The sequence below is a fragment of the Rhinolophus ferrumequinum genome, chromosome 7, assembly GCF_004115265.2.
Source record: "Rhinolophus ferrumequinum isolate MPI-CBG mRhiFer1 chromosome 7, mRhiFer1_v1.p, whole genome shotgun sequence".
NCBI lineage: Eukaryota > Metazoa > Chordata > Mammalia > Chiroptera > Rhinolophidae > Rhinolophus > Rhinolophus ferrumequinum.
The window spans coordinates 9,440,800-9,467,867 of NC_046290.1; the positions used below are offsets into that span (position 1 = coordinate 9,440,800).

The following is a 27,068-nucleotide window of genomic DNA, read 5'->3' on the forward strand; positions in this document are numbered from 1 at the left end:
TGTTAGGTGAATAATTTCAGCTATTGAACCATTTGCATTTTAAAGTCAGGAAAGCGGGGAGGCTGGAGTACAGCCCCGGAGAAGGAGAAGCTGCACCTTCCTGAGGCTGAGGCTGGAGCCGGGCCTCTGCTCTCCACGGCTCGCAGGGCAGGGCAGTTGGCAGCGTGACTTCTAACGTGGAATGGGAACATGAACCAGGATGCCCCAAACCGATAATGCAGGCAGAGTAGTTCCCGGTGCGCTCCCAAGTGTGGTCCAAATGTGGGTTTCTGGGCCTAGCCCCAGTTCTGCCAGAACCCAAACTCGGGCGGAGACCAGGAATCCAGTTAGACTCGCAGTGAAGTCGTCTGGGACGGAGAGTCTGCTGTGCTCCGACCTTAGACGCCCTCAACTGCCCTTGTTTCAGAAGTGCATGAAGAAGCAGCCACTTCTCACTGTAAATTGCCACTAACGGACATAATCTTTTTTCTTTTATTCTTCCAAGTATATGAGCAATGTGGACTCGTGGTGTAAAGCGTGTGGCGAGGTGGACCTTCCCTCGGAGCTGCAGGATCTGGAGGACGCCATCCATCACCACCAGGGGGTTTATGAGCACGTCACCCTGGCTTACTCGGAGGTAGGCACCCTCACCTCTCCGCTCCGGTACTTCTGTGTCGCAGTGCGGAAAGCTGAGAAACATCGAAGCTTTGGCCAGCCTAAAAAACACGTGTGATTTTGAGTTAAACTGCAGTTTTATTGTAACTCTTGAATCCAAGTAGGCAGTGAAAGACAGTAAGTCAAACAGGATGGTGGGCAGTGAGCGAACTCTTCACATTGGTGGATTTCCATTATTAGAGTGCTTATGTTTTCATCTGCTAAAAGAAATGACATTCCTGTTTCTTGTGTACATGTATTTAGGATATACATGCTGTTCGGTCTAGTCAAACTCTATTTAATCTTCCTGAATGAAACTTTCTAGAAAAGAGGCCAACCTGATGGCCTCGTGTTCTGGATTGCAAAGCACACACTTACTTTCAAGTATGTAAACTGACTTGCTGTTTTAGAAATCTCAGCGTTGTGTTTTCTTTATCGTTTTAGGGTAACTTGCTTATTTAATGTGTCCCTGTTTTATGTTCTAGCACCTTCTTCTGTGCCAGGCTGTGTGATAAGGACTTTATATAATCACATACGTAATGTTCAGAGCTCTGGGGCATGTACTGTTCTTCACCCCACTGTTAATCTCAGGTGAGGAAACTGAGGCCCAGTGACTCAGTGACTTGTGCCAGGTCCAGGGCTGTAGGAGGTGGTGCAGGGACATGAACCCCAGCAGGCCCATTCGCGTCCCCAGCCACCACCCCCTGCAGCCCTGTCACGTGACCTGCTGGGCGCAGACCTGATGACAGCTGCAGGTGGGCTGTGGCGCCTTACCCTGTCCACGGCCCGGACGTCTGGCCCTTCACCAGCCGGCCCAATGACACTGATTAAATTCCTGGAGGCGAGTGGGGAGTGAGTAGGAATTCTCTGTGGGCTTGCTTTATGCCTGATTTCCTCCATTCTCCTTGAATCGTGAGCTCGTACAATACTGTGTATGCGAATGTGGACGATTACTGTGCAATTTTAGTGAGAATGTTCCCGCCCGGCTAGCAGAGGGCTGAGCACAGTACATGTTTAATAAAAGTATAAATCCAACTCTTCCTTGGTTTGAACTACATCCACTTGTGAAGGTTGTGGGGAGGAAATTGGCCATTTGCTTTTCAGTCTGGCACTTCCTGCTTCACCAAGCAGCTCTGTCACGCTCAGGTCCTTGGGCTCAGGTCTCCTGACCCCTGAGGGCCCAGCGGTGAATAAACAGACGCCTGATGCACTTCACATGCTTCGGAATGTGGTCAGTCAAATCTCCTTCCCGTGGAAGCTGGTATCTATACACGTGTTCCTCTAGTCACCTTTTTGCTAACAAGATTGCTTTTTTATTAGCACCATTTTGTGTTGTCAATGGAATTAAAGAATAGTCAACTCTGTATCACGCTTCTTAATTTTGCATCTAATGCTTGTTAGCTAATTTGATTATCTAGTTTATTAGGGACTGCATAAATAAGTGATAGACTTTTCTGTAGTACAAATGAAAATTGAACAGATTTGGCATTTTTCATTACACCATTTCATGAGGATTTTGTGAGTTTCCAAAAGCATTAAGTTCTTTCCCCTAGTGTACCATCTCTGTGCATCTTCTAATTTCGACCTGTAATAAAAAGGCAGTGACCCGGTTAGCCATGCTGTAATGAGGCCTTCACTCACTGCTCGCTAAGGTTTTTCTCGGGAGCTCTTTTTCGATGGCAGTGGTAGGTTCCAGACCACTGTGGGTTGACGAACTTGCACACGAGGAGGTTGGCAGGAGCTGGGCTCCAGTCTTTGCCTGCATGGCTTACGTGGGAATCAACCTGGCCAGTGTCATCCTCTGGCCCCGCCAGCCAGTTCAGTCTGCCTGTTGCCCTGTGCCCTTGTAGCACAGCACAGGATTTTCTCTCTGTTATCAGTGCATTCTATAAAAAGGGGCATCTTGACGTGGGAACTTACGTGTACCTTTGGTGCAGTTGCATTCAATTTCAAATTGGTACTAATAATTAAAGATAATTTGATGGCAAGTAAACAGCTTCCCAATTTTGATGCTTAATCCACAATTTTTAGCCTAAGAACATGTTTGCAACTGAGCTATAAACTCAAGGAGACAGTAATTTGAACTGGATGAGCAGAAAAGACTTTCAGTGGAACAGAACAATTTTTTTTTGCCTTTTATTTAAATTTTGAAATAATTCCAGGCTATAGAAAAGTATTAGAACAAAGAACTCCCACACTCCCTTGGCCCAGACTGCCCAGTTTTTAATATTTTACTACATTTGCTCCACTCTCTCCCTCTGTGTCCAGTCATCAGCACGTCAGCGGTGACACAACACGACCGTCCTGCCCACAGAGTCATTGTATTTCCCAAATGTGTCTCCTGTCTTTCTCTCTCCTGGCCCCTGGGTGCTGTCCAGCAGCAGGCATTACAAGGGTGGACACCTCTGCTTTGCAGTGGAACACTCTTTAGTCTTTCTCTGCCTCATGCCTTTGACAGTCTTAGGGAATACAGGCCTTTCATTCTGTAGCTGTCCCTCAGCCTCCGGCCCATTCTCCTGGACTCACTGCCCCACCCCCACCCCCAGTGTCACAGCAGGGGCTCAGGTTGGACCCATCCTGCAGCTCGTGATGTTAACCTTGACCGCTCCATGAGGTTCAGTGTGCGCAAGGTTTCTCCCTCAAAAACACCACTGAAAAATTTGTCTTGGATGAGCATTTCGTGGCGATATGCTGGTGATGACACAATGTCTGTTCCTCGTCAGACTTCTCCTTGCGGTCTTAGCACCCTCTGGCCGTTCCTGCCCGTATCAGCGACACTATGACGGCCGTCTGAAGGTGGACATTCATTTCCATCATTTCTTCCATATTTATTAGGTGGACTTTTCCAGCATACGGAAGAGCTTTATTTTCTCATTCACTCATTTATTCATTATTTCAGTATAAAAGTACGGAATCTTATTCTATCCAATGGGTTATAATCCAGCACTCAATTTCGATGCCTAAATTGTCCACATTTGGTCAGCAGGAGCCCCTTTTTGGGGTTTTTGATATGTCCCTATCATTATTTGAGTATTATGTCCTAGCATAGCAGTGAGTTCCCAGGTGCATCTTGTTCTTTCTCTGCCTCGTCCCTGAGATCAGCCATCTCACCAAGAGGTCTGGTTCCTCGTGCAGTTGTGTGGTATTTAGAAACTAAGACCTGGGTGCTGGAGAGTGCTTGTTTACCTGTGGGTGTCAGGGCTTCTTGGCCCTCTGAGCAGACAGAGTCAGGAAACATGTATGTCGATACGTATTCATCCATCCATTCATGTGTCCTTCCATCCACAACTGCTGTTGTGTCTGTTTGTATCTATCTCTGTTTTAATACTGCATGTGTTCATGCTGGTATTTCCATTTCTAATCCAATACATCAAGGTTCTTTGCAGCTTTTCCCATTCTGTTCATAAATCCCTTCTCAGACAGCAAGAAAACTGGCTTCCTTGATCCTCCGTATGTTAATTTATTCAATTAGTGTATTTGCTCAGTCTTCTCAATCTCCCAACCTATCTGTCTGGCTTCTCTCAGCACCCCCCTGCCCCCGCACCCCACTTCCTTAGAAAGCCTGGCCCCATTTTTCTCCATGTCAGGAGGGGAGGGAGAAGAAAGACGGGAAGGGAAGTGTTCTGTAAATGATCTTTCTCTTTCCTAAATCAGTGTTTTTCTAACTTGAGTGTGCCGGTTAAACGTGCCACTTCTCACACTCTACCCCCACAGACAGTGACTCTCCGTTTTCAGTGGGTTTCCCATAAGTGATTCTGTGATTGGTCAGACCACACACTGAGAGACGGTCCTGCCCTTTTCTAAAGGGGGTGCATCTGCTCAGGAGACATTTATCCCCAAAAATTGACCCCTGCTATGGATGCAGGGTCACTTAGGAGTAGGAATTTTGAAAACAGGGCTTTTCCTTTTGCTCTCCCTCCCTCTCTTTCTCACTTCCACAATTTTTTGTCTTTAAACAGTGTCTATAGTATCTAGTCTCTTGATGATACAAGTTTGCTGTGGGAAACCTTCCCAGCACTTTTTTCCAAGACACAAACGCCCGCTTTTCTGTGTCCTGTGTTGCCTTGTTTGTGTTTCAGCAGCAGGAGCGGACCTGTGCCATGTAAACATCTGCTTGCTTCAGCTTCATTAATGGGCTGAGGTCAAACATGGTTAGATTGATATGATTTGGAGGAAGAAACCTAATAGCCGAAAGAAGAAGGATGGACCTGTAGAAGCTAATGTCTAAGAACTTTGCCTAGTTCTTAGCCAGGTTCGGGGCTCATCGCCTACTGTTGGTGATCATAGCAGAGTGAAGCCATACGGAACCTGAGAGATGCTCGAGTTTTAGCAACAGCGTATAGAGTGGTCATTTTTAACTTTTTATTTGAGGGAAGCAAACTCATCAACTCCTTTCTCAACAAACTGAATTCATATAAATGGTTGTCATCTGAGCATGGCCATGCCATCCTGTGCCACCCTGAACACTGAGTATGTGACTCCGGAGGTAAGCCTGTGTGTGGGTGTCCACGCACCTGCCGTCGGTCTTGGCCGTGGCAGCCGTGGGCAGCAGTTCTTGAAGGGGAAAGGTGAACGGCCACATTGGCTTTGGCCGGCTCGGACCCCATGTGACTTCAGGGTTTCGTTTCTGCATCAGTTTCTCAATTAACAGATATGCTGACTTAACTGCACACTTCAGCAGGACCTCGTAGAAATGACTGATTCGCAGCCTGCTAAGCTGGTCAAGCTCCTTTTTCAAAGCCCAGGATAAATGGGTGATGACATTATTAGTGTTATTAGCATGCGAGAAAAACAAACAGCAACATGAGTCACCTGGGTGATAAACTCACTAGAATCATGTATCTGTGATGTGTGGGAGCTCACCCACCTTGCTGCGGAGTAACTTCTGTAAAGGGGTTGTTTCAAAGCTGCATTAGGTATTGCAGCATTGCTGTAGGTAGGAGTGCGGGAATCAACGTTTGGCACAACCTCAGAGCCAACTGACCGTGCAACAGTCGCTCTCCTTCCCCCCAAACTCAACTTGAGACCTTGCAAGGGCTTGAAACATAGGATCCAAAAAGCTCAAGCCCAAGTGGTGTGTACAGAACAGGCGTGCTCTCTGCACACATCTGACCCCACTAGCAGCTGGCCCAGCAGGCTCCTTTGGTCTTGTTTTGGTTTTTCCATTCTGACAATCCCGGGCTGAGATCAAACACGGTTAGATTGATATGATTTTGAGGAAAAAACCTAATAGCCGAAAGAAGAAGGATGGATCGCTAGAAGCTTATGTCTAAGAACTTTGCCTAGAGAAAGAACCATCCCAGAGGCAAGCCCAAAACTCTGAAGGTGAGGACGCTGCCTTCCCTCTGTTGAGTGGCCTCCCTGAGGCATGAGAAAATACTGCTGCCTCTACGGGACCTTTCTCAAGGTCACTGGCCCATGTTACTGGTAGGAACTTCTGCGTGTAGCCCTCTTATGATGATATAGGCTTAACCTCCTTCCTCAAAGACGAAATGTTTGACCAAGGAGTATCAATCACAGCACAGTAAGCTGGGTACTCATTTGCTGACCCTTCACACTCTTTCCTGCTTTGTTAGGACCTTGATTTGAGAATAATTACATAAGAGTTGGAAAGCGTAGTGCTGATGGTGAAACCATGCTCACCAAGGCCTGTGCTCTGTGGGCCGTGGCCCGCCAAGCCCCGCAAAAAACCCAAAACAGACGGTGTTGATCTGAGTCGATACAAGTAGTGTAATTCATTTCATAAAAGCTTTGAAGAAGGACCACTGTTTCTTTATGACGGGAGAAGAACTTTTCCTAGTACTTCCAGACCTACAGCACCGCATTTGGACCTAATCGACATATCGTAGGCTATATTTGGTCTTTGGGTGCTGGTTTTTGTAACCTTAAGCGACAATCTCCAGATACTATTTCTTAGTTCAGAGCAATATTGTTCCTTCATGCAAATGAAGAATATCCCTGCTAGACACTCTTAGCTCTGATCTGCTTAGTGGGAAACAGTGCACAAGTACCAGAAATAAGTCTCTGTGAGGTTCGGTATGGACGATTTTAGGGTGGCATAGAGAATCCCAGTGACAAATCTTACCTGCAGTTGTAATGAAAAGTTAATATTCAAGAACCAGACCATTGTGAAAGATTTTAAACAGTTAAGTTTTCTCTTAAATATTAGGAACAAACATACCTTTGATATGGTAAACTTGTAAAGTTTAATGACTTTTTTTGCATCAGTACTTGTATTTTCTTAATTCATTTAAGTATTCGAGGATGTTAGTTTGTGTGGTTATAAAGTGTTAATCTTTGTAAAATTGTAACTTCCATTGCCATTTAAGTCCCCAAGTACTGTCGTTCAAGAAAAACAAAGCGGAACCTGAAAGAATGAGTCAATTTGATCTGTTCAAAAATTACAGAAGGTAAATTTTGCTTTGATAAAAAAGTTGATTTTCTTTTTTGCAGCTATTGTCCCTTTGTGGGACAGGGTTTGATTGCCTAAAAGCTAGAAATACATTTTTAGACAAAACATATAATTTAAGTAAATTATTTCCTCTGGTCCTGTAGCTAAGAAATCTGAAACTGTATTATATACAGCTGAGAAATCTGAAACTGTATTATATACCATAAACATATATATGTAATTTGTTTTAGTACTTATATATGAATGTTTTAGTTGCTATATACTTTTCAATCTCAATAATTTTCTTCTGGTTATTCTGTACCATTTAAAAATCTTTATTTCTATACAATAGAACAGTATTCATACAATTCTAGCATATTTTCTCCCTACATAATACTACTGTACTTGCAATGACAAAGATATTTTGCTAAAAGTTACTAAAAATATATATGATACTTTTTATGTGCTTGAATAATGCCTGTTAAATTGACTAATCCATTCAAGCTACACTGAAACAAAATAGAATTATTTCTGAAAGGTTTCTTGGAGAAACGTGGTACCTGAGCACGCATTTGGAGTTGCATGCTGTGTGGTCGTAGTGGATGCCAGAGGCGTTTCCTTGCCCAGAATCTTTCCTGCTCCTTCTGCTGCCACCTCTTTAAGTGATGATGCCAGCAGCGGCACCAGCAGAGGCACTGTACGCCCTGCTTAGGACTTCCAGGAAAGCACAATTGCTTAATGAGTTGTCTTCTGTTAAGGAATTTGTGTTCTCGTACTCAGCCATTCCTCACCACCCCTCCACCATGAGCAAGCGTGGCGTTCTAAACCCGGTCATGAGATCTGCTCTTGAACTCAGGAAAGGCAGAATCATGGAATATTCTTGCTCAGATTACTTATTCTTTCTCAGTAGTAGAACATTAATGATGTTACATGGATGCCTTTGGAGACTAGGTGAGCACTGGAAACCACTTGTCATCTTGTGTTGCTGGTTTAAGATCCAAAACAGTGGCTTAAGATAGAGGGTTGCCTTCTGCCAGTGGAGAAGTCCCAAGGCTGGCTTTCCAGGACTGATGTGGTAGCTCTGTGAGTAAGGATCTCTGGATCCTTTTTGTCTTTTCAGTTTGCCTCTTTAGCGGGTGTGCTGCTGTCCTTAAGGTTACCTCAAGGTCGTTAGTAGCTGCTGAAGCTCCATGGCCTCTCCATCGAGTTCTTGGCATCAAGGAGGTGAAAGAGGCACGGGGCAATGAGCACGCCCAGCTGCCTGAGCAGCTTTCCTGGAAGCCCCATTTAGCAGGTGGTACTTCTGTATATTGGCCACTTCTGTTTGTAAGCAAGGCTGGGAAATACAGTTTTATAGCTGGGGTGTTCTAGACTGGAGGGGTTTGGCTCTCCAGGACGGAGGGGTGGGTGGGCTTGGAGGAGGCAGCTATCAGCTTCTGCCCCCCTTCTGATCTCTACCCATCTGACACACGTTCACCAAATCGTGTGCTCTGTGTACGTGTCCTGCTGTAGGTGTGTTATGAGGAGTAAGACGTAGAGGGCATGTTTATAAGGAGTTCTTTCTAGGCTCTGTACCGGGTGAACTGTGTGAGCTGGAGCACTGGTTCTCAGTCCTGAGAGAGGCTGTGCCCTCACTGGTTTAACAACAAGTTTATGATGCCTGCTGAAATGAAATGTATGGATAATTATCTATGTTCACATAACATTTAGATGTGTGCATATATAAAGTACATATATGCTGCATAGAAGTCAGAGACAAAAGGTGACTCACGATGAAACGTGTTTCAGTCTATAAATGCCTGTTAGGTGCATATGAGAAGACCAAACAATTAGACAGTCAGATGCTGGTCACATATGTAAAACTATTGTGACGGTGGCAGCGACAGATGCACGCTGGACCTGTGCTAGATTGGTGACTCCCACGCTGAGAATGGTGTCATTGTGCTGACCTTGTGAAAAAGCAACTCTTGTCAAGTGCTAAGGAAAACCAAGCCCTGCCTTACTTTGATTAATTAACATGGTAACCGCCTTCCCAGAAAAATCAGTGTACATTAGAGTAGGCAAGAAAAAGAAAAACACGGTGTGTTTATGTGTTAAATAGAGCCTTGCCGGGATAATTGCAGAAAGCAGGACATATCTTCATTTTGAGGTAATGTCCTGCCTCTGACTCCATCACAGTAAGTCCCTCCCCAGGTCACTCTCTGTGCCTCCCTTCCGCCTGGGGCTTGTATCAGAAATGCCCAGTCAAGTTCAGTGACTTCTGGGGGCTGCTCCCTGCTTTCCAAAGAGGACTTACGTTCCTGCTGTTTTTGTTTTTACACATGGCTGACACGAAGTCAGTGGTCCAGTGGGTTCTTGTGTTACCTGTTATCTTTGGTTATGTCTCCTTGGCTTGTTTCCACTTAGGTTTTGCCGTCTTGATATACGGGTACTAGTTCAATATTAATCTGTGAAGGCTGACAGCCAGCCTTTATAAGGAGCAGTCAGCGCTTCCAACAAAGATCTCAAAACCAGGTATTGGAAAAAAAATATGTTCCATTCCAGCAGGACTTAACTGTATAAGAGGATTAAAGGAAGAGATCAGAAAATTCCACAGGCCTCTCACTTGCCCCCAGATTTTGGTTTCTAGGGGCTTCCCGTCTTCGCCTCCCCCTTCACCCATGATTTCCCTCCTTCTCTCTGTCCTGAGGGTTTCCCTCTGGACAATGTTTGTTCCTCCTTGCAGTAGAAACCCAAGGTTTTCAGATAATCAGATGTTGTTTGTACACCTGAAGCTATTACAATATTGTATGTCAGCAGTAATTGAAAAATACATTTTTTAAAATTAGAAAAGTGAGCACAAAGAGCATGGTGATGAGGCCTTACTTAAGAAGTCCGGGGAATCTCACAGGCAGTTGCTTCACGTGCCACGTGCCCTTTTAATTGTCTGATCGGGACATATTTTTTCTACCACATCTGACATAATCATTCCTAAATCCTCAAAATCACTTAAAAATGAAAACTACGTGATGCTTTTCTTGCCGTGTGCCGCCCTCACGTTTTCTTACTCCCTTGCTTAGCGGATGCTTTCACTTAACTGCACGTTGGTGGTTAGCTGTGCAGTGCGCGCGCTGGGAGCTCTTTGAAAAGATGATGGCGTTTTAATTAACATTAGTTTTTGAAGTTAATGAACCAAATAAAATGGCATTTAAATTTTTCTTTTTGTGAAGTAAAATTGCTGTCCAACTCTGTCAGAAAGTTTATGTGCATCTTTCTTGCCTGTTCCTGAATTATTGATCTTTTCTAAGCTGAGGTTTCAACATTCAGCATTAAAATTTCGCTCCACTGTGATGCTGTATTCTATTATAACACAATGTCTCAACATGAAATCATTAGTTTTAATTTACAGATATCCCAGCAATGCAATTTTAAATCAGCTGATTTATGTCATTTAAGATAATATGCTGTTTTTTATTAAGAATAGCTCCTAGTACAATGTTTTATGATGGTGAATGTTCTTTTAATTCAGTGTTTTACCACATTTGGCTATGAGGTGTCATTGGATAATGGATGCATTTAACTTTATTTTGTTCTCCATAAAATGTGCCTTGAGTAAAGTGATGGTTTGTGTATGTATGAGTGTGGATGTGCACACGTGTGCACACGCATCCGAGGACAGTCTGCAGTATGGCCTGGGCTCAAACTGCGAGCCGCCGGTCTCGAACGGTCACTCGTGTCTAATGGCTCGTCTGTTTTGTGGGCAGGTGAGCCAGGATGGGAAGTCGCTCCTCGACAAGCTCCAGCGGCCCTTGACTCCCGGCAGCTCCGACTCCCTGACGGCCTCCGCCAACTACTCCAAGGCGGTGCACCATGTCCTGGACGTCATTCACGAGGTGCTGCACCACCAGCGGCAGCTGGAGAACATCTGGCAGCACCGCAAGGTGCGGCTGCACCAGAGGCTGCAGCTGTGCGTGTTCCAGCAGGACGTGCAGCAGGTCAGTCCACAAGGCGCTCTCCCCGTAGGGCGTGCCACGGGCGCATTGGGAGCCTGGGGAGTTAGACGTCCTGCTGGGCGTGTATGTGCGATGGGGAGCGGAAGACAAAGGTGGGAGAAAAAAATATGAGTGCACGCACCCCCTTTTGGGGAGTCCTGCGTCCTGGCGGGCGTGTCTGCTGATGGAGTGAGTGGAAACGGAAGGTGGGAGACTGCGCACGTGCACACACATGCACGCCCACGCGCGCACGCACGCCCGCCCCTTCGCTCACCGTGAGTGAAAACGGCTTTGAGAATGCGTGCTTGGGCTGCTCTCAGCCAGACATTTAATAGCTCATGTGCATGGAACACGTGAGATCATGCAGGGCCTCAACTGGAGACTGAGTTTTGTTCTTGAAACTGGTCGTTCCCAATTATGTCTGCTTGTGAGAGTAATGCCGGTGGTGCTCATGCCAGGGTGGTGTTACAATTTAAGATCGGCTTAAATTGTCCGGTTACTCCAACACTAAGCTAATCGTGCTTCTCTTCCCACCTGGTAGTGCAGTCTGTGGGGCACAGTAGGTGCTTAATAAAAGAGTGTCTAATTGATGAAGAGTGGACTTTTATGACTCTTTACTTCAAAGCACTTTGTTGTGCTTGTTACAAAACTAAGAGTAAGACCAGCCCCCATATTGTTTGCCTCCTTATTATGGAATAAGCATTCATCCTGCTTCCAGGGTTTCAGGGGTTAAAACTGGGGGCACATCAAATATGATAGAGCTTTAGTGATAAATAAGGTATAGTTGTGTCCTTGCCCTATAACGGGAAAAACAAGGCTGCGAATGAGGTGTCAGTTCTGGGGATGAGGAATTCTGGGAGGTGCAGGGAAGCTTGTGGCATCCAGGGAGTTGGCACGAAACCACAGTGATAGGTCCAGAACAAAACGACTCTTTTCCTGGAGCGTCCAGGAGCCCAGGGCTTTGTTCAGACGTGTAGGAGCTCGGGTTTCACTCTCCCTGAGTATCATCTGAAGGTGAGTGGGTTTTCTGCTGAATGGACCGCGTTTGGGGAAAGTTGTGTTGATTCTCCATGTGATACTGACGATTTTTCATGCAACAGGAATCTGGTGAGTTCAAAATTCTTTTAATTGTGCCATAATTTTTAATTCTCACATACTATAACTTTAATCTACTTAACGTTTTTTGAGTTCTCTGAAGGTTGCATATATAAAGTGCCTCAGGAATGATGGTTGTGATGTGATTCATGCTTCTTTACAATGTTTAGTGAAAGAAGATAATTGCCAGCGAAAGAATATAGAGCAAGGAGTGAAGAGGGAGGAGTCACAGCCTCGGAGTTACTGTGAGAATGAAGTTGTGAGGTTGAAAGCATGAGCACTAGTTTTTCTTAATTGTTCAATCATTTTCATAAACCATGAAATGTTAGTAGTTTAAATGTAATTATTGAAGGATTTTCTTGCCTACCTCTCTGTCTCTTGGATCAAGTGTTCATTACACATCCCTGGACTGACATTCTTTCTGAACTTGTGTCTGAAGCAGTAGCAGGGGCTCCCCCTCCTTTCATCCCCCGCTCTGATGGCTCCTGGGGGCCCCAGTCACATAAGAAGCCACTGGACCGTTTATGTCGGGGGTGGGAGGGGGGTGTGTCAGGAAAGGCAGCCTCTGGGAATAGCCTGGGGAGTCTAGCCATTTAATTTGACACCAAGTACTTAAATGTGCTTGAATTTGAAAACAGCAAATAGGTAATTTTTATATGTAGAAAGGTAATTATGGCAATAATAGGCCAGTTCTTTCAGCTAGCTTTTTTCCTCAAGAACAGTAGGTTGGGTAAGATGTCTGTAGGCGAAAGTGTTTTGCATGGTTCTGTGAGCATTCCATACCAAACAGATAATTGGTCTTTAAGGGAAAGGTGTTGTTGACTAAATGATGGGGAACGGTTGGGACTTGTTATGCAAACAGGAAGTTGCTATGGAGGCTTGACTTGGGGAGCAGGGAGCAAAGTTGATGAGATGAAGTAAAGCGAACGCTTTGCCTTAAAGGACTGCAGAGGATTGTGTTTCTGACACTCAACAAGTTATACAGCACGTGGTAATTTTTGCCATTTGAGCATGGAGTAGGAGAAGGAAGCTGAGAGGAAATGGAAAAAAAACCCAAATAGTTGTACTTTAGCCAACTAGAGATACCACAAGTGGTTATTCTTTGATTGTTTTGGGTGATGAAAAAGCATCTGTAAATACTGTTGAGAAAAAACAAAAACCACTTACCACACAGTAGGTATGGAATGAGGACATTTTTATGAAAACAACCCTCCAGACACGTGAAAAACTACTTGGAAGAATAAATGTTAGACTGTTAACAGTGTACCTCTGATGAAGGGAACAGCGGGAGGATGACAAGAGGAGTTTGACTTTTAAAACAAAAGTCGTTTTGCTTAAGTGGTTAATTTTTTCAGAAAAAGCAAAGGCAATTTCATAATTTCTATATGGAAGGAGGTTCGATGGGAGTCTAGTGCTGTGTGTGGATCTGTGAAGTACTTTGCATAATACTTAGCATTTGTCCAAATCAACAGATGGGGTGGGAAAGTGGGAATTGTGCCCCAGTACACATACTGGCTACGAGCCAATATGAACCTTCCTCGCTGTTAACTGAAAAATAAAGTCCATTCTCTGTCGTATTTCCTGATCATCAAATTGTGTGTATATTCCCATGGCTTCTCTTTACTGTTCGAGCAGCCCTCAGTGGATGTTTGGTTGAATTAATGAATGGTTGGGTTACTGCTAAGCAGCGTTTTTAGAGTATGCTTCAGTTTACCGTAACACGATAATTTATTTTTGCTGTGCTCATCCAAATGGGATGGCAGTTTGGAAGTGGTTCATAGCAGGATGCTATCAAACCCGCTTTCCTGCTCTCCTGTTCAGCCCGCCCACCTCTTGGATGGGTGGGATCTAGTTACTCCAACACGGCAGGTGAGGTGAACAGGCCCTGGAAATCTGCAGGCCGACTCCCCCAAAAGAAACCTGCTGAAAAAGCCTCCCGCTTCCGCAGTGTGTGCGAACGTCACCTCTGCTGAGTTCTGTCTTGGAAGAGCTTTCTCCAGGTTGATGTGGGGCCATTAACTAATATTCTGAAAAGATGGTTAAGCAAATCCAGTCCACTCTAGAGGCTTATCATCCACACTTCGTTCTTTTTTCCCCCCAAAATGTCTATTAAGTGTGTGATATTCCGAGAGGTATAGAGTTAAGTATGTTGAATAGCTCAAAGTTCCCTTTTCTCAAGGCATTGTAATCTAGTAAGAGTAGATGGTTTAGTCGTCTGGTAAATTAGACCATAACATGCTCTGATTTAGCATGTATGTCTTTGTTTATTGTTACAATTTCGCTAAGGCATAAATTTGAGTCATACCCATCAAGATGCCACCGGAGCGAGGGAGTAAACAGAACTAGCTATCCTCATCTGTTATCTCCCTACCTCGTGCATGCACTCTGAGGGGACGTATTTATGCTTCAGCAACTTGTGCAAATTTGGGGGTTCCTGAGAGCTTTGTTCCTATTCTTCTCAAATGTCAGGGACTGGTATACAAGGAAAACAGAGTCCTGTAAGAGAGGTGCACGTACCAGTTGCCTGGGCACCAGGACAGTCTTCATGGAGAGGCAGGGTTTGAGCCCATCTGTGAGGGGTGGGGTAGAAGGTCTCAGTAGGTTGAGGAATGGGCAACGGGAATTGCAAAGAGAGCCGAGACATGAGAGGGCAGCGCCTGCCTGAAGAACGGCAGGCGGCCTGGTGTGGGCAGAATGGAGACGTGGGGGGCATGAGCTGGGGCTGCTGCTAGAAGGATGACCTCCCGACGAAGGCTGGGGACACCATTGCAGGGGCACAGTGAGCCATGACTGAGTGCCATGAATTGTGCCAGGGCCTGAGTGGCTGTGAGGGCTGAGTGAGGGCACAGCTGTGTGGCATCCAGCTCGCCTAGCTCGTCTTCACTGCCGTGTAAGTGTGTCTCCTCTCCTAATGCTCACGTGATGACCCCAGCAGCCTGTTAAGTTCGTGCTTCCCCCATTGCACCAGGAGTTCAAGGACCATCTGCAGAGCGTTCTGACTTGATGCTGTGGGCAGTGTGTGTGGGGGGGGCCGGGGAGGGGTGGGGGACGTGATGCTACTTGCGTTAGAAAGATTGCCCCGGTTGCAGTGTGATGAGCCAGACTGGAGGTGAGGAGACAGGAAGTTCCCGCTGGGGCCATTCACGCACGTCATGGAGAAGTCTTAGCAGAAATGGGAGGTCCACGGGGGCAGCGATCTGTGTTTTTTAAATTCCCTGGTGTTTTCCCAAGTGTCTGGGATAGCAGACGCTCAGTATTCGTTGACTGAATGAATGAGTAGGTAGGTGAAGACATTTAAGGAATCCCCCAGTTTTGCTAAGTTTCTTCATTTATTCTGCGATGGGGGAGGGTTGGCCTTGGGATCAAGTGAACCAGCTGAAGATCATCAGCCTGAAGAAACAGGAGCTTTGACTGACGTTGGGGAGTTAGGGGTGGCTGAGGAAGAGAGGGATAATTTCAGTGCACGGGAATTTTGCAAGTGTGATGAAATCTTTAAAATATTAAAGATTTTGGCACTTGAGTGCAAAATGAGGGTCTTCAATGCCAAGTTCCAGCTGGGGAGGGAAGTCAGAATATGCCAAAGAGGCAAAGAAACAGGTTCCAGGTCTACAGAGGAGTGAGTTCACAGGTTTACCTTGGGCCCTAGGCTGCTGTTCTGTGCCAGGAAACGCCATCTGTCTCTATGATGCCTAACCCAGGGGCTCTAGGTTGGCACCACCCACACGGGACCTAGCTCTTACGTGAAGGTTCCTGAGCCTCGTTTGTTCTGTGCCCATGACTTCACGTCAGGAGGGTGGGTTTTCCTCATCCCACTCATCAGAACCGTTCCATAGCCCTAGCTATTGAACATTCTTGTCTTTTCACATTCCCACACGCATGGTTCTGAGTGTGCCTCTTGAGAGGAGTAGTTAGAGAGTTGCCATCTTTTCTGAGTTCTCAGTGGGAATTAGGAAGTGCTGGAGGGCAGGTGTTTCGGCCTGGGCACCTGCTGAGAGCAGGTAGAGGCTGGCCGCTGACCTTCCTGGTGGGTTTAGAGTCAGCTTCAGTTCCCTTTGTCCTGGTGAACCCAGGAGAGACTGACTGTCAGAGTGATCTCAGTAACCACAGCTCCAAAAGAGCTGGAAGTTCAGCAGTGGGAGGTAACAGGTTGGAAAATGGATGAATCTCTCCCCCCCAAGGGTGTGAGAGGTGACACTGAGCCAGTGGAACCAAGCAGGAACCCAGTGGACTGAGGTAAATCAGAAGTGAGCAGGGAGCTGAGGCCATCAAGCCCTGGGGGACAATGTACTCCAGAGCCAGGGTGGTCAGGAGTGGGCAGTGCCAAGACAAACCCCAGAGAGCCTGGGATTCCCTTTTACCGAGTGCCAGCCACGTTGCCAGGGCCCCCTGGGAGGAAAGTGCCTGGGGATTCGCTGGCTGGGAGATCATGCGTGCACCTGTGCTGACCTGTATCCGTATACATTTACATAGTTCAACACATACACTTAATCTGTACATAATAACTTTACTTTCCAGATAACATTGTCTGGACGTAGGAAGATTTTTCTTGGACAACTTTAGACTACTTTATATTCAATTCCAAACTAAGAATATGAAGAATAATTTTTAAAAGTTTAGAAAATTACCAGAAGGATTAACCCACGGTGGTAGAGTGATGGTTTGGTTGGGGTTTGATGGGAGTATCCAAGGTGAGACATTTATATGATTAATAACCGACCTACTTTTCTTCTCCCCTCCCTCCCTCCCTAACTTAGCTTCTTTATTTTCCTTAAGAAATTTCATGTTCTTAGGTAATTAAAACTTGGGTTAGACCAGGAGAACTAGTGATGCATATATTTTTAGAAGATGGATGAATGGATGGATGATGTCAGAGTTTAAAAGCCTGCTAACTTCTTTGTGATGCTTCTTCATTGATTTCACCTATGCTCCCTTCCCGCCAAGAAAGTGCATGAAGTGACATATCATATGCGCGTATGTTCATTAAGCAAAAGTAGCTCTTGCAACGCAGGTCATTTTGGTTCTGTATCATCCCTTCATTTGCTGTGTATCATTTCCCTGAAGGTGTGTGTGTGTGTGTGTGTGTGTTTGTGTTTGTTTTTAATAGCTTCTTTTTCCAAATGAGCATTAGGCTTAGAATACTTTGGAATGTTCTAGAAACCATTTTTTTTTAAAGATCTTTCCATATTAAGGATAGTTATATACATATATATTTAGAACAAACTTAATTTTACTTTTGAAACATAATGAATAAAGAAACAAAAAGGTCTGGCTCCGGTGGAGAGAAATAAAGAAATGTGGGGCGGGAGGAAACCATCGTTATCATCAGGCAGCTGGAAATGCTGGACCTAAAAGGGTCCTTCCCGTATTCCCCCAAAGCCCGTGGATGCGCGTTGAACTTGGTGTCTGTTTCTTTTCACTGCAAAGTTGTGCACACACATCACAGAATGTTGAGCCAGAGGCCGTTGTGATCATGTCAGGCCAAGCCCCTCATTTTCCAGATAATAAAACCGAATCTCAAGAAAGTCAAGTGAAGTCTCAAAAACATCCTGGAAGCCTTGTGGATTTTTAACTGCTTCGTTGCTCTTGACCTGCGGGGGCTGCTTCACTTGTGAGCTAATCAGAGTAAAATGGAATTGACCTTGTACTAAGAAGCACTGTTTAAGTGGGGCTTTTCAGCTGGGGAAGGGGCTTACTTAGAAGCTGCAGTTGCCCACCCACCACTGTGAAGGAACGTAACTACTTAGGGAGACATATTAAATTTTTTTTTTTTTTTTTATCATTTTGAAGTTCAGTCACCTTAGGAGTGGATAAATGGAAACAGAAAGCCAGGGAGAGAACACCTGCTAGCAGTCTGGAGGCCAGCTCTCCTCAGCTAGCCCAGGCCTTGTTTTCTTCTCTGAGCAGTGGCTCATGTGGCTTGGCCTCCACTGGGAAGGAACGGACCTGGCTGAGACACTGGCTTCAGAAGGAAAACGTGCCCTGAGCTTTCGGGTGGGGATAAAGTGTCCTGCACCTTAAGACAGGATGAGTCCATGGAGTCCAGTCGTTTACACTCGCAGTATTCCTTCATTTGTGATTTTAAACTTTGGAGGTAAATTACATTCTTGGTGTAATACTGGATATCGTCACAGCAAGGCTGAACGCCAGCCTTTAATAAAAGTTAACATCAGCTAAATGAAGGCCTCCTCTATGGCCACCTACTTACGATTAGGAAATTTGAAATGACATTGCTTGGTTGACCAGTCATCCCTTTGTTATAATCATTAAAATACCACCGGTATGATAATGAAGAAAGCCCTGATGAAATGCTTCTTTCAACAGCAAAACTAGAGACAATATATCCATTTCTACATTATCATCCCCAGTGATTTAAATAAGAACCAACAAGTGGAATAAGGAAGTAACTAAAGTAAGTGGAACTGGGTTAATTTTAGTTTGATAGGGAATGTAGGATAGGGCAGGTGGGAAATTCATATTTTCCAACTGGAAAAATCTGACTTTATGTAAAAAAAAAGAACAAATGGCAAGTATTTTAGAAGTACCTTTGTTTTTCATTTGCTTCGTGTAATCATAGTTTTTTGAAGTAAATCTAGAATCAGAAGGGCTTATTGTTTTCATTTTTATGTGCACAAAACGTGACTTAGAAGGAGCTCTCTTATGACACAAAACATTTGTTCACTCTGTGTTTGTCTTTAAAACATAGCTGGAATTGACAGATGTTTTTTATACGTTCTCTCAATATTCTCTGGGTCCTGAATTACCGGTAAAAGTGGACAGGCTTAGTGTGTCCGTGGTGGTCTTGCGTCAGCGGTCTCTTCTGGTTTTCCCAGCAGCACCCTAGAGAACCATGCCGACCGCGGCTCCACTATTAGTTAGGACGTGAGCGTCATTGTACTAACCATCGTGAATCACGTTCACTCTTGTCACGACAAACAGGGAGTTAGCGAAACCATCCGCAGGATTTCCTGCACATTTGACATTGGCTGCGAAGAGCCAGTATCTGTGTGTCGAGTGTTGGTGGCTCACTTTGGAGCGACCTTGACGTTGGGGCTGTCACTGTCCATTAGGGGGCACTGACTGTACAGAGGAATGATCTCTGCACCCCATACTCTGAATGGAGAGGGCGGCCGTGTTGGTCTCCCAGCTTTGCTTTCTGCCTTGAACCAGGTAGCCCCGGGAAGGGATGGGCGTTTGCTTGTTTTTCCTGGGGTTGAGGTCACAAGACAGAGATGACAGCAGCTGCCACAGCTGAGGTCACGGAGGAGGCTGGCTGACTAGGTTGATGAAAGCCCCCTGACCTGCACATATGTTTGTTTTAAATGGAAACAATCCACAAGCAGGTCTTTGAAATGATCCTTGGACAAGTGTGTTCACTCAGGATTCCTTGGCAACCTGGGAAATGTTCCCTGACTTAACAGAAGGCAAAGCCTGTGGGGGAGTTTGGTTTTGAGCGTGAGCTGGATTTCATAATTGTCTGCTGCTGTTTTAATAAAGTGCTTGGAATTTATACACTCTTCTTTGAATTGCCTTCACGTGTGTTGGAAATATAATTTCACCTGGTATTTACGATTTTGTCTAAAGGAACCACTGATGAAAGATAAATGCCCGTGGTTATTCTGAGCGGTTGGTTCAGAATAGCTTTTAGTTCTAAGTTATGCTTCCTGCAACACTTTTCTTAGGCTTAAAAACCAAATTATTATTATGTTTAAAATACTGCGTTTTGCTTTCTCCTGCCCTTTCTACTGTTTATCTTTTGCTTTTTGAAATTGTGCCTTGTTTCAAGTCTGTATTGCACGACCAGTGATCACCAGGTTTGCCGCTTACCTGTGGTTTCCTTTTCTTTCTGCAGAGTGTACAATAGTGATGGTTAAAAGTCTCCAGCCCTTCACGCAGATCTGCGAGGCAGGTGGGCTGTGGCACAGGTGGTACTTACACAGCTCTCAGTTCTTCAGTCTTCAAATATTTGGTTCTTGTCTTCTGCGTGTGCCGGCCTTACGCACAGAGGCACGTGCCATTACCTGTAGCCATTCTTTGAGGTTGACACGTCTAGAAGTTGTCATTGGACATTGGAGTGAATTTTAAAATGTGTACTAAGAGCCTGTGTTGTAAACAGCTCAGCGGCTTCATGTCTGCCTGGAAGTCTGGCAGTGAGTGTCGCACTCCCTGCTAATGGGAGTACGGAAAGCCCTCCCCCCTCATAGCTCAGGAGAATGGACTGAGTGCCCTAGTTAAAAAGCCTGTGCCACCAAGAGCTCACAGTTAGGTGGGAGCCCGCTACGGGCTGTGGTTTACAGGCGGGGCTGTACCAATGCTGTATACTTGCCCCTGGTATTAAGGTGCTTAAGGTAGATATGACTGAACACTCACAATCCCCAGGATTGTCTCCCTGAGCAGGTGAGGAAGCTGCAGCTCCCAACCGATAAGAACCTTGCCTAAGCACACAGCCAGCCCCTGCATTTGTGTGGGAGGCGCTGGAAATGAAGGCGCTTTCAGGAAGCCTGGGCACTGAGGTGGAGACAGAAGACGAATGGATCCAGTCAGAATTCTCCTGGTAGCGTGAGCTCAGGTGATGGGCAGAGTGGTGGTGGTGGTGGTGGCAGAAAGTGCTGAAATGAGCTGTGCTAATCAGGTGAACGGGCGGCTTTGACCTGAGCATCCACTGCAGGGTTTTGTCTTCGTGCCCTCCCCGCCCTCCCACGTGCACACACACGTCAGTTCTCAGTTCCTGCTGATTCTACGGGGGTCCTTACAGAGGACCATCACAGATTTATTGAGGTTCACAAGCCATTTTAGTTACATGTACTGCTAACTGCTAAACCCTGTGCGGAAAGGACCCTCACTCAGGCCCTTAGCTTCCAAGGTCATTGGTTTGGAGCAATGGAGAACAAGTCCCTTGTCCCTGGAAAGGGGGCTCTGGCCCCCACCAGCGGCGTCTTTTCTTCTAGGTATCTGTCAGCACCGCTGACCTCTGTGCTGGTGACAGAAGGCAGGGGATCCTGTTTGTAGCAAGCAACCCTGTGGGGACAGAGCCCCAAAAGGCAGTTTCCAGGCTCTCGGCCTCACATAGAAAGGTGCTGGCTCAGGTAGTAAATGGCCAGCGACTGTGATCAAATGGCCAGCAGCTGTGGCTAGTTGGCCGTCAGCTGTAACCAGTGAGCCATTAGCCATGAATATAACTACCGTGGCTGGGCTAGCAAAGAGAGGAGGAAGAGAGAAGGGGGGAGCTAGCAAGAAGATGGTGGCTGAGCCTGCAAGCGGCACAGTGAGGGTTGAGAATTGTGTGGCTCCTGTTTCCTGTGTCTCCAACCCAGTCGCCAGTGAGAGTATAGTGGTGTGACTCCCCTACCTATGGCTCCGTGGGTGTTCCTTTTTGGCCTCACCGTGTCCTGCGTTCTTATGTGGGGAGCGGGAGCGGAGACCCCGCCTGACACCCCGCACGACACTTGGCGTAGTCGGCAGGATCCCCTGCACTACAAACCCCTTGTTAAGTCCTGTTTATTTTGCCCTTGGCACAGTGCTGTCCTTCTTCCAGGCTGCCCTCCAGACCCCTGTCCTAGCTGTGCCTGCCCAGTTGGTGCTTCAGGCCCAGGTCCATCTTGATCCAGATGCGTGGTTACTATATTTACTTAAGTGCAAAGTGCAAGGCGGCCTAGTGGCCTAGTACGTTAGCAGCGCATTAGCAAGTGCGTGTGAATAGTTAAATGATGTCTGTCAGCTAAAATTTTTAGCTAAGATATCACTTACTTAGTTTTTTGCTAGTTCTCTCCCCTCCATCAGAAAGTGACAAAGCATGTGCGTTTGATATAGTGTAAATATTCTGTTAGATGTTAGCGTTTTCTCAAGTCCAAGAGCCAATGAACTATCAGTCCCAACTGTGAACTAAACAACACTGGGGTGCCTGGCTCTACTTTCACTCTTTCTTGTAGTGGATTTCAACAAGACCTTTTACGTAATTAAATTCAGCTTAGTTTATAGAATAAATTATCCTGGAAGACCAGGACAGAGGCAGTTAAGTGTTTTGTTTTTTTAGGTTTTACTTAATATGTTTCAAATCTTCTAAAGAAGAGACAGGAAAACATTAACTCTGTAGTTTAACTTGAATTGCCTGAGTTATGAAACTTCAAGTTTTATAAAAATGTTAAGTTAAACTGGTCCTGTGTGGCTTGATAACGACTGTCTTACAAAACCCAGTCCGTTTTGGTGGCTCAATCATACATAAAATGAGGTGAGATTTAATTTAATGATTGCATGTAACATATATACATAGACAGATTTACACATTTCAAGTAAGAGCTGATTAAAATCATGGTGGGAAAGCTGACAGAAGATGTAATTCTCAGGTGTGTTAGATTAGTATTCAGTTGCTTCCAATTTTTTTTCTCCTCCTTGTTTCTTCCAGACTTTTGACAACAGCAGATATCTTCAGTGAACAGTCCCAAACCTTGAACAAGGCAGAACTTTTTTTTTAATGGCATATGTACTTGTTTTCACTGTAGGTGCTGGACTGGATTGAGAACCATGGGGAAGCATTTCTGAGCAAACATACTGGCGTGGGGAAATCTCTTCATCGGGCCAGAGCTTTGCAGAAACGTCATGAAGATTTTGAAGAAGTGGCACAGGTAAAACAATGGCTTTCACTGTTTTCTCCCAGAAATGCCTGTGTGGCTGGTTTTGATTGCTGTGCTAACCACACCTGAGATGAGTTAGCCGTGGCCAGATGTGTTTGAAGGTGATTCAGAAGAGAGGATGCTCAGACCCAGAGTGAACTTGTAGTAGCCGAAACGGAAAGCTGGTTTTAGTCAGTTGACCCTTTTGAAAAATGTGCTGTTCTTGAAGCAAAAACATGTTGGATGTTTTTGCCGTATTTATTGTCCCATTGTCTGTTGACTGCGTTGTGAAATTTCAGTTCATAATCAGAGAATAATAGTCCTTGCATTTCTGTAATGATGGGCCGGCATTTCTTATCCTTTTCCCAGTTCTTTTAAGTGTGTTTGCTGAGGAAACAGGAGGCAGAGTCTGTGGTGTGTTCCAAGCATGGGATTTGTGGAGTTTGACTCTCGGCTGCAATGCTCACTAGCTGTGTGACTTTGGAAAAGTCTCGTAACTTTCTAAGGTTAACTTCCTTGTCTGAAAAGGCACAGTAAGGGCTCCTAGAGAGGAGGTAAAGTCTGAAAAGAAACGACTGGCATCAGTGAGCACGCATATTGGTAAATACGTTTATAAATCTCAGAGGATCAACCATGTAAACAAAAGGCAGCGATTTTGGGGGTAGTTAAAAGCAAGACGGAACTAAAGTACCAGAGCACTTGAACATGGAAGATGGAAAGGTGTTCTGAGGAGGGCGCCGGAGGTGTTGTGTACCCTAGAGTTGCAAATTCAGGTGTGCATGTTAGCGTTTTTGAACGACCACTAAAAGTCTAGGGTTAGAAATCATCACTTCCAAATAATTATAAAAGGAAAAGAAATACAGAAGATCGGATAAATAAAAACTCACGTAAAGGGATATGGTGGAAGCAAAAGAAATGAGAACAATAAAAATCATGATACAAATCACAAAATTAAATGTAGTGATTTGTCCATAAATATCAGTAATTACAGTAAGCACAAAATGGATTATACTTATTAAAAGACAAATATTTTCTACTTGAATATCTTTTAAAAGTCATAGTATATAATGTTTTCAAAGGACACACCTAAAACTTAGATATCTAGGAAGTTTGAAAATACATAAAGTATCAGAAAAAGATCGACCAGGCAATTACAACAACAACAAAACGTACGGGAATAGTAATATTAAGCAAATAAACTTAAAAGCCTGGAAACAAGGAGGTTCTTCGCTTATAAAAGGGAGAGTGTCAACATATACTCTAGTCTCAAATCTGTAGAACAGACGTAGACAGGAGCAAACCGTGGCTGGGGTGTCGGTAGGTTTTACGTGACAAAGGGTTCAATCATATATAGTGTAGGCAGGGAGCTAAGTACGGGATAGAATCATGGAATAGCAAAACAACTGCAAGCCCTATTCTGCGAAAATGCCTTTAAAAAATTACCTTCTTTACATGTCTTCATGCGTAAAGTAAAAACGCGAATCCCAGCCTTTCCGCTGGGGGAAAAAAGAAGTAAGAAAAGGTTGTGCTCGGCAGCCTGGCCCCACATGTGGCTGCATCTGCGGGTTTTCTCATCTCCACTACCTGTGGTCTCCCTTCTACATTCTGGAAAATATTTTGCCTTCCCTGTGTATCAAAAGATACATGGAAAATGTGCTCTTATCTCCCCTTTATTTTTTCCATACAATAAGTTACGGTTGTAGCCAGTGTGGCTTGAGGAAAGCTGCGAAATTTGGATCATTGAGCAAAGACTTCAGGCACCAGAGACGCTAAGAGGCGGCACCACGAACCCCTGCGCCCTGGGGCTGGAGCTTCTGCTCCCTGCAGGCTCCCCTTCCTCTTCTTCACGCCTGCCTGAGGCCCCCCTTGAAGGACGAGGGTCTGCTGAGTGTGCTCGGTGTCCAGCACCCACTGACCCCTCAGGCCCCGGTCCTATGGCTCCTTCCACTCTCAATGAGGGAACTGTCTTGTGTGGCTCGTCTTGCTCCACAGCAAGATGGTGAATCTACTGCCTGAGGTCTGAGGTGAGAACACTTTCTTTGTAGGAAACCTCCCTGCGTTCTAGGTGTAAGCCAAGGTGCACATCCTGTACCCTGCTGAGTTTCAGTCCCGCCTATTTATTAGCTCTGCCCATTGCCCCTGGATTCTAAGGGGGGGGGGGCTGACCCTCCTTCCCTTACACTGAAAGTGCTTAAGCCCAAATCTGAGCTGTGTGTGAAAAGAAACCTTAAATATAAACACCTTTTGCTCACTTTGCAAACATCTGCACCCACTTTCCCTCCCACTGGTTTTCAGATAGTCACCTGTCATGCGGCAGTCATTCTGCCAGGCACTGGGGGAGGCAGGCCAGACCCAGACCAACTGAACAGGCAGGGCCACCTGTCAGAGGGCTTTTCCTGGTAGTTCTTGCTGTCTAAGCCAGGACCCACAAATTAGTAAACTTCAGCATGTTACAGAGAAACAAGAGCGTGTGAGAGGCAGGCACGAGGACAGCAGGTGGGATGCTGGGCCAGCCTCTCCTCTCTGTGGGCCTCTCCTTTGTAAACCCACTGGCCGGACCCTCACACTGCAGCTTACCTTCCTATGTGCGCTCTCCCCCCACCCACTGCCAGTACCGGGGCCCTTCAATTCTGGCCCTTCTAGAACCTCCAACTTCTCTCTCTTAGTTCTTTTCTCCCTAACACTAAATACTCATAGGCCCTCTGCTTTCTTAAAGAACATCACTTGATGCTGCTTTATTTTTAAGGTACCAGTGGGTTTTGAAAGAATGGCCTGTCACTTTACTCTGCGTCCTCATCGCCTGCCATCGCTGGCGCCCCAGCAAACAGGCATGGAGTGACGGCCCGTGCTCACTGTCCACATGCAGGGTCTGTCACGGTGGACCGTGAACTGGGACCCAGCCACTCATCTAATTCCCCTGCACTCACTCCGGAGTGAAAATCCTGACCCTTCCCACCCACAAACACATGGCGACGTCCTGTTGTAGGAGAGGCCCCAAGTCGGGGCTCACGGAGCTCTAGAATCTAGTGACACCAGCCCGTGTGCACATGGACGTTGTACGTCACAGAGGACACCCCTGAACCACTTCAGCCTAGTTCTAAAAGGACTTTGCTCTTCTGCCTCCAAGTACGCCGTGAGGCCATGTAGTTAGAGGGACTGTCCTATGTCACGGGAACTAGCCACAGATTCGGTGTAGTAGGGGGAGGGGCCACAGGACACGAAGAAATGGGATGCCCTTCTCTCTCTAGCCCCTCCACCTGTTCAGTAAAGATTTTTTGATGGGGGAAGCAGGGAAGAGGATTGCATTTTACGCCAGAAGAGAGCTTGGCTGTGAGCCGACGAGGAGGCAGAGATCCTGGCTTTATTAAGACAATGTGTGCAGTGGATTTGGTGAGACAAACGGTGGCCTCGAGACTGAGTGACATTACACCGTGTCTGTGGTTTCATTCGCTGACAGCTGTCTAGCTCGTCCCAAGATCAGCGTGACATCAGTCTTGCTTTAGCACAGGGAGAGTGGGGCCCACTGAAGTGAATTACTGCCGTCACCACTTTCCGTCTCAGCCCCGTGTCTTTGCTTTCTGTCAAAACAAATTGTGATAGAAGGGCTTATGGCAGAGCTCTACGTTCATATTTTAGATTTATGTATTTTTTTTTTTGACACACTGGCCTGTGGAGGCACCTTAAAAATGGAAACAGTCATTTTTATTGCTTAATGAGTTTATTTCGTTTCCTGAAACATATTCACAAAGGTAAAGCAAATTTGGGGTTTAGGGAGAAATAATGTCTTTTCCACAGTAAACTTTAAGGTCGGTTAGTTTGTTTCTTGGGACTGTGTTTTGAAGGATCCTGTGTAAAATGAATTCTAAACTGTCTTTAGTTTAGAGGTAGTCAACTTCTTCAAAACAGTGAGTCGTAGCATGATGAGGTAGCATAACAGATTCAGAAAGGAAGTGGTGAGTCTTGCGGTTGAATTCCTTTAAAATGGACTAAGTATAGATTTCTTACAGAGAACAGTTCTAATGTTCTGAGAAGGAGGAACCCGAAAGGAGCCTCTTCTTTCCTTGGTGGAAGCGAGTCGCACAGTCTGCAGGGCACCAACTCTCACTGTCGGGCCGTGGTGCCAGGCTCGGGCCCTGGTGCCAGGCTCGGTTGCACACCCAGCAGTGGCCCCAGCAGGAGGCCTTCCGGTCATTGTTTGCATGCAGGTTTGCAGAGCCAAGGACCTCCTGTGACTAACCCGCAGGTCCATTCCTTCTTTATTTTGTGCAGTGACTGTCAGTAGATATGTCCTAGTGAGTGAATCTGTGCTAATGCATTTAGAGAGTGTGGCGTACACAGCCACGTGGCATTTTCATGCAGGAGCTTTACAGA

At 45.7% G+C, this 27,068-nt stretch overlaps 1 protein-coding gene across 2 annotated transcripts in view; it reads left to right on the forward strand.

Annotated features, from left to right (window-relative positions):
* The window catches only part of TRIO (trio Rho guanine nucleotide exchange factor), a 320,251-nt gene that overhangs the window by 135,388 nt on the left and 157,795 nt on the right, over window positions 1-27,068 (forward strand). For both annotated transcript variants that reach the window (XM_033110550.1, XM_033110551.1), the window contains exons 8-10: window positions 485-616; window positions 10,768-10,998; window positions 22,587-22,709. In XM_033110550.1, coding sequence (XP_032966441.1) covers window positions 485-616; window positions 10,768-10,998; window positions 22,587-22,709 — 486 coding nt within the window. The remainder of the gene's footprint in view (window positions 1-484; window positions 617-10,767; window positions 10,999-22,586; window positions 22,710-27,068) is intronic.